Source organism: Anarrhichthys ocellatus, unplaced genomic scaffold (assembly GCF_004355925.1).
Source record: "Anarrhichthys ocellatus isolate YVR2014 unplaced genomic scaffold, GSC_Weel_1.0 scaffold79, whole genome shotgun sequence".
Lineage (NCBI taxonomy): Eukaryota > Metazoa > Chordata > Actinopteri > Perciformes > Anarhichadidae > Anarrhichthys > Anarrhichthys ocellatus.
The window spans coordinates 819,327-825,899 of record NW_022280109.1 but is presented as its reverse complement, the minus strand read 5'-3'; the positions used below and the strand labels follow the sequence as shown (position 1 = coordinate 825,899).

Below are 6,573 nucleotides of genomic sequence, written 5' to 3'. Positions count from 1 at the left end.
TTGTTGCACTTATTGTATTCATATTAGTTTGTTGCACTTATTGTATTCATATTAGTTTGTTGCACTTATTGTATTCATATTAGTTTGTTGCACTTACTGTATTCATATTAGCTTGTTTCTGCACTGTACTCTTGCTCTGGTTTATGCTCTTAGATGCTTTTAAAAAGGAGATGCACTTATGACTTCTGGTGACTAGTAGTTCTCTTGAATGCCTATGTTGAATACACTTATTGTAAGTCGCTTTGGATGAAAGCGTCTGCTCAATGACTGTAATGCAATGTAACTTACTTCCGTAGGTCTGTCTCCTCTTCCCATTTCTGCTGCTTCAGAAGCTTCTTCCTTTGCCTTTTGGACACCGTTTGGTTTTCTCCATGACGGCTCTCTGTCTTCTGACTGCTCCCGTTATCTCTATCCTCTTTCTCCTGCTGGGCTGAAGCTTCACTTTTAACGCTTTCATCAGCCATCTGCTCAGAGCAGTGAGGACCAGTGTCTGCTGGCTAACGTTGCTGTGTCAACTAGCTGTTGATGTTAGCTTGTCGGCTGCTCTTAGCAGAAGGCTAACTGACAGCATTTAATAGCAAAGTTCTTCTTTATAGTTTCACTAAGAACGAAAAGACGCACCACATGCACTCTGATATCCAACCACAGACAACAGGACACACCGAAAATAAACTTAACTAATATATAAGCTATTCAACTTAGCCACACAGTTCCACATGTACTTATGGTGGCGCATGTATGACGTCATTTAACCGCGCCAGATGCATTAAAACAAGAGAGCTGATCACTTCCTCCTCCTCCTGATGTTTGAGTACCAAGAAGACAAAAGGTAAGTGTGTATGTGGAATATAGTCTAATCCAGTTCATATTAAAATACTGTTACTGTATCAAACCCCCCCCCCCCCCCTGTACCTGCTAGCTTATTAGGCCTAGATAAAGCTAACCTAGATAGATAATATATTAATATTACAACAGCCCTGCAATAAATGATATCAGCAATGTTATAATGTAAAAGTATTTTTTATATAATCTGTTTTTGAGGTGTTTCTTCCATCCAATATGAAAGAGGATAGACTAAACATTAGATACACCTCTCAGTATAACCCAGTACAGTTCAACAACAGCAGAAACTAAAGCTGACTCCCTCAAACATTAAATCGATACTATATACAATATTAAACTGCATTCGTTTTTCTTTGGGTGTACAAAGTAAACTGTCAAGTCTACATAAAAGTGGGAGGACAGGTTACAAAGAAGAATAATGGGTAGACTAGTTAACAAAAAGCGTAATGTTAAGACAGACTTACAAAGCAAGAGAGACATGCTAATATGGCACATCACCTCTCCATCCTCCTCCATATTGGCTCTTCTTTGATGGATTCACCTCTTGAGTTGGGCAGCCTCCTCTGTGTACAGATTGTTCAGCCCTCTGAGGCAAATTTGTGATTTGTGAATTTGGGCTATACAAAGTTAATTGAATTGAATTGAATTGAAGATTACCAACCGCATTCCGGATCTGATCCATTGTTTATAATATTTTTTGTCAGTGTTATATGTCTAATATATACTTTTTGGTGACTTCTGTCTTAATTAATTCACCGTACATCAGTGGTGGGCCGTCAGGACCAGCAAAGCCTTCTCTGCTGGCCTAAACAGAATCACAAAATGATAGCTATTTCATAATTTCATAATTTTTCATAAATACACTACATGTATTCTAATTATTTTTCCCATTATCTTATTTTCTCATTGCACAGCTACTGTCTTCCTCTGTTGCTCTGCTTCCAGCCTGCAGCGCTGCTTCCAGTGCCGCTTGTTTTAAATAGAGCTTTTATCCAATCAGATTTCACCCCTACAGTATGTCTCTATGTAAGAAGAGAGGCCTTTGTAAGTTTGTAAGGATGTTCAAGTGCAGGAAACTGTGATTACCATATGCAAAGCCAAATGTTCCTTGGCGGAGCATTGATAAGAAACTGGCCATTCCACAAAGATAGCTTTACACATCATGTCTGACATCTTCTGTTCTGATTCATTGTTCAGATACATGAGGGGAGAATGCTGCAAGTTGTAGCTACTTCACACTTGTTGCCAAGAACACCTGAGTGAACTGCACATTTGTGTCTCAATAGCAAGGATGTAGGTTGTGGTTGTATCATTCATTTCCATTTCAGTCCTTTGGACCAAAACTACAGTTTTTGTGGTTAAAAGAAGACTCATTAGGTGAAATAATAGCTGCATGCAGCTCCACTGTATAGTGAAGTCCCCTCTTTGATAGACATCACTCAAAGATGCAAGTCCCCTCTTGGCAATTTCTTTAAAAAAAATTGAAAAGATAATTTGAAGTAATATACTGGTTAAAGACCTTAAAAGTAAAATTTCTATTCCATTTTAGTATTTTTAAAATGACCAGAAACACAAGTTCCCTCTTGGTTAGAGTAGCGCGACAGTGCACTGTTGGTAAGGTACACGTGTGTGTGTGTGCGTGTGTGTGTGTGTGTGTGTTGCACTGTTAAATGGTTCGGCTTTATAACGGTCACTGTTTTAAGGCCAGGGGCCCGCGTGTGTAAAATATTGTTGGATATCTGATCCGTGACCATCTTGTCTCTTCACTTTAACGGTCTTGTCACCTGATCAATGATCCCCCACCAGTATTCCAATGCTCATAAGCTTTATGTACATAGAATATTCTTTATTATTCTTTTACTGTATTTCCGATTATTTAAGTCATTTCTGTTACAATTTATTATTATTGTTGTTATTTAAACTATGTAGAAATAGACAACTGGTTCAGATATTTCTGTGTTCTTGATTCCTTCACTTTATTTATGTTGCACTTTACCTTTCATTACATTACATGTAGTTTATTTATACCTCTCCCTCAGGTCTCTTCCTCTTTTCTCCCCATTAAAGGGTTTTTTTGGTGGAGTTCTTCCTGTTCTGATGTGAGGGTTCCGGGACAAGAGGATGTCGTATGTGTACAGATTGTAAAGCCCTCTGAGGCAAATTTGTGATTTTGGGCTATACAAAAATAAATTGAAATTGAATTGAATACCTTAAGTCCTTTATGTTACGCTTTATTATTATCGTCATTTTTGATGTTATTGTTGTTTTTCTATAATAAAAAATATAAAACTGACTTTTCTGTGCTATCTTCTTCATCTTCTTCCTATTTGTTATTATTATTTAGTTATTACAACAACTTCACTCAAAAAAATTAAACTTTGAATATCTACCCAAGAGAGGATTATCTGAGCTCTAAACTATGTTCAGAAATAATAATAATCCTCCTGTTAGTCACATTCTTTGTTTGCTTCATCATTACATAATGTCCTTAGTTTGGACAGTAATTAAGTACAATTTTGAGGTACTTGTTCTTTACTTGTGTTTTTACATTTCATGTTACTTTATACTTCTAGTCCAATTCACCTCAAAGGCAAATATTGTACTTTTTACTCCACTACTTTGAAGATTCAGATTAATAAAAGAAAATATAATCAACTTTCCACCAATGCTGTAACATAGGCCTACTATGGTTATTTTAGTTGCTGACGTACATATTTCTAGATGATCACAACGAGTCAAAACAGGCACGAGCAGGATTCGATACCGCGCAATTGGGGCGCATTTCAGGTTATTCGTGGTCTCTTACATAGTCTAATGCGCTACACCTTGAGTGCTGAGTGTGGTGTGAGAAACAGGTGTTGCATGGCTGGGAACAAAAACAAGAATGAAGTAGTAGTATGAATCTCGCAGGCCAGAGAGGAGAGCACCGGGCCCAGGTGCCAGCGAGGCCGATCCACACCTCCAGGTACCTGTTGCATTAAAGAGAAACAAACATATACATGTAAACAAGGTAGGGGACCATCACACCCCCCTCCATAAGAGCTGGGTCCTGACGGGAATCCCAGCACCAAAATATCATAACTATAATACAGTGCATTTAACCAATAACCCCAAAACAAGACAATTGGCTGAATCCCAGAAACCAATATACTTTACCAAATGTTCAAAAGCATCTGAGGTGAACCGGTGACATTCTCCAGCGGTCTAACACCCTTACACCAGGCTCCCACCCCAGCAACCGGTGCACCTTGAAAGCAATGTAAGAGGTTATGGAAAAGACAAGAGGAAAACCAAGGAGAGCAACACATAGTGAACTCCTCATTACTGGGGAGCCCTGAACAACGCGTCCGCCACCACGTTGTCGGCCCCCTTTACATAACGGATATCAGTAAAAGTGCAAAAAGAGTAACCGCCTGATCAACCTGTGGTTGGATGACTGCAACGAGTTTAGGAAGGTCAGTGGGGCGTGGTCAGTGTAAACCACTAGTGTACCTCTGCCACCAACATACACATCAAACTGTTTTCAGGCCAGCTGATGTGTCTTCAGACAAAACCGTCTTTTCAACTAAAATAGATTTTTAAATAGCCTTCATGATCTCATTTAGACGTTTAATGTCAATAATAATAATGTCATAATATTCTGCTATTTTCAGTATTTGCTCTTTAGTGTACAGATCTAAAAAATTCTGAGGGAGAAGCAAAGAAGTTCTCAACACTCTCCATACTCAAGTGTGTGTGAAATCAATGCAAACAATAGTGAAGGCTACTGGTGCACAAACCACAGACTATGTAGCTGACTGCCTGACCATAATCTACCTACATACAAGCTCGACCCTGGTCTTCAGTTACTGGCGGCGGTAATTACACACTGAGGCCCGGTGGCGAGGGAAAGCAACCAGAAACTGGCGACTCCTCCTGAACCATGGATGTGCTCCCGAGCCGAATTTGCTCTAACCACGGTCACTGCAAGACTAAACAAAAACAGCAAACAAGACGAACAAGACGATTAAATTAGTTTATTTCCAATGTTGTGGTTATCTTGTTTCATTTCCATCCATCCATCCATCCATCCATTTTCCTCCGCTTATCCGGGGTCGGGTCGCAGTGGCAACAGGCCAAGCAGGCTGACCCAGACCTCCCTCTCACCGGCAACATGTTCCAGCTCATTCTGGGGGATCCTGAGGCGTTCAAAGGCCAGCTGGGAGATGTAATCTCTCCAGCGTGTTCTGGGTCTTCCCCGGGGTCTCTTCCCAGTTGGACGTGCCTGGAAAACCTCCAGTGGGAGGCGTCCAGGAGGCATCCTAATTAGATGCCCGAACCACCTCAGCTGACTCCTTTCGACGTGAAGGAGTAGCGGCTCGACTCCAAGCTCCCTCCTGATGACCGAGCTCCTTACCCTATCTCTAAGGCTGAGCCCGGCCACCCTACGGAGGAAGCTCATTTCGGCCGCTTGTAGCCACGACCTTGTCCTTTCGGTCACGACCCAGAGTTCGTGACCATAGGTGAGGGTAGGAACGTAGACCGAGTGGTAAATTGAGAGCTTTGCCTTCCGGCTCAGCTCCCTCTTCACCAAGACCGTCCGGTGCAGCGCCTGCTTTACTGCTGCAGCCGCACCGATCCGTCTGTCGATCTTCCGCTCCATCTTACCCTCACTCGTGAACAAGACCCCGAGATACTTGAACTCCTTCGCTTGAGGTAGGCACTCCGTCCCCACCTGGAGGGAGCAATCCACCGGTTTCCGGCAGAGAACCATGGCCTCAGATTTGGAGGTGCTAACTCTCATCCCCGCCGCTTCACACTCGGCTGCAAACCGCCCAATGAATGCTGGAGGTCACGATCCGAGGAGGCCAACAGGACCACATCATCTGCAAACAGCAGAGAGGCGATCCCGAGACCCCCGAACTTGACGTTCTCCACCCCCCGGCTGCGCCTAGATATCCTGTCCATGAAAGTCACGAACAGGACCGGAGACAAAGGGCAGCCCTGGTGGAGGCCAACACCCACCGGGAACGTGTCTGACTTATTGCCGAGAATGCGGACACAGCTCCTACTGCAGTCGTACAGAGACCGGATCGCCCGTTGTAATGGGTCTGGCACCCCATACTCCCGCAGCACCCCCCACAAGAACCCCCGAGGGACCCGGTCGAAAGCCTTCTCCAAGTCCACAAAGCACATGTAGACTGGTTGGGAAAACTCCCAGAACCCCTCCAGTAGTCATGCGAGGGTAAAGAGCTGGTCCACTGTTCCACGGCCGGGACGGAATCCGCATTGCTCCTCTTGTATCTGACGTTCGACAAACGGTCGGAGCCTCCTTTCCAGCACCCTGGCATAAGCCTTCCCCGGGAGGCTGAGTAGTGTGATACCCCGGTAATTTGAGCACACTCTCCAGTCCCACTTTTTGAAAATGGGAACCACCACCCCGGTCTGCCAGTCCATGGGCACTGATCCCGACCCCCATGCGACATTGAAGAGGTGTGTCAGCCAGGACAGCCCAACTATGTCCAGCACTTTCAGCATCTCAGGGCGGATCTCATCCACCCCCGGCGCCTTGCCACCAAGGAGCTTTTTGGCTACCTCAGTGGCCTCTGCCAGGGATATGGGTGAGCCTCCCCCTAGATCTTCAGGCGCTGCCTCCTCTGCAGAGGACATGTTGGTCGGGTTTAGGAATTCCTCAAAGTGCTCTTTCCACCGCCCGACGATGTCCCCTGTCCGGGTCAGCAGTCCCCCCCC

The 6,573-nt window shown here is 44.0% G+C and overlaps 1 protein-coding gene across 1 annotated transcript in view; it reads right to left on the bottom strand.

Moving 5' to 3' along the window:
* The window catches only part of trmt10a (tRNA methyltransferase 10A), a 4,549-nt gene extending 3,827 nt beyond the window's left edge, over positions 1-722 (bottom strand). Inside the window, exon 1 of the mRNA XM_031874222.1 lies at positions 289-722. Coding sequence (XP_031730082.1) covers positions 289-464 — 176 coding nt within the window. The 5' untranslated portion in view covers positions 465-722. The remainder of the gene's footprint in view (positions 1-288) is intronic.
* Positions 723-6,573: the final 5,851 nt, after the last annotated feature.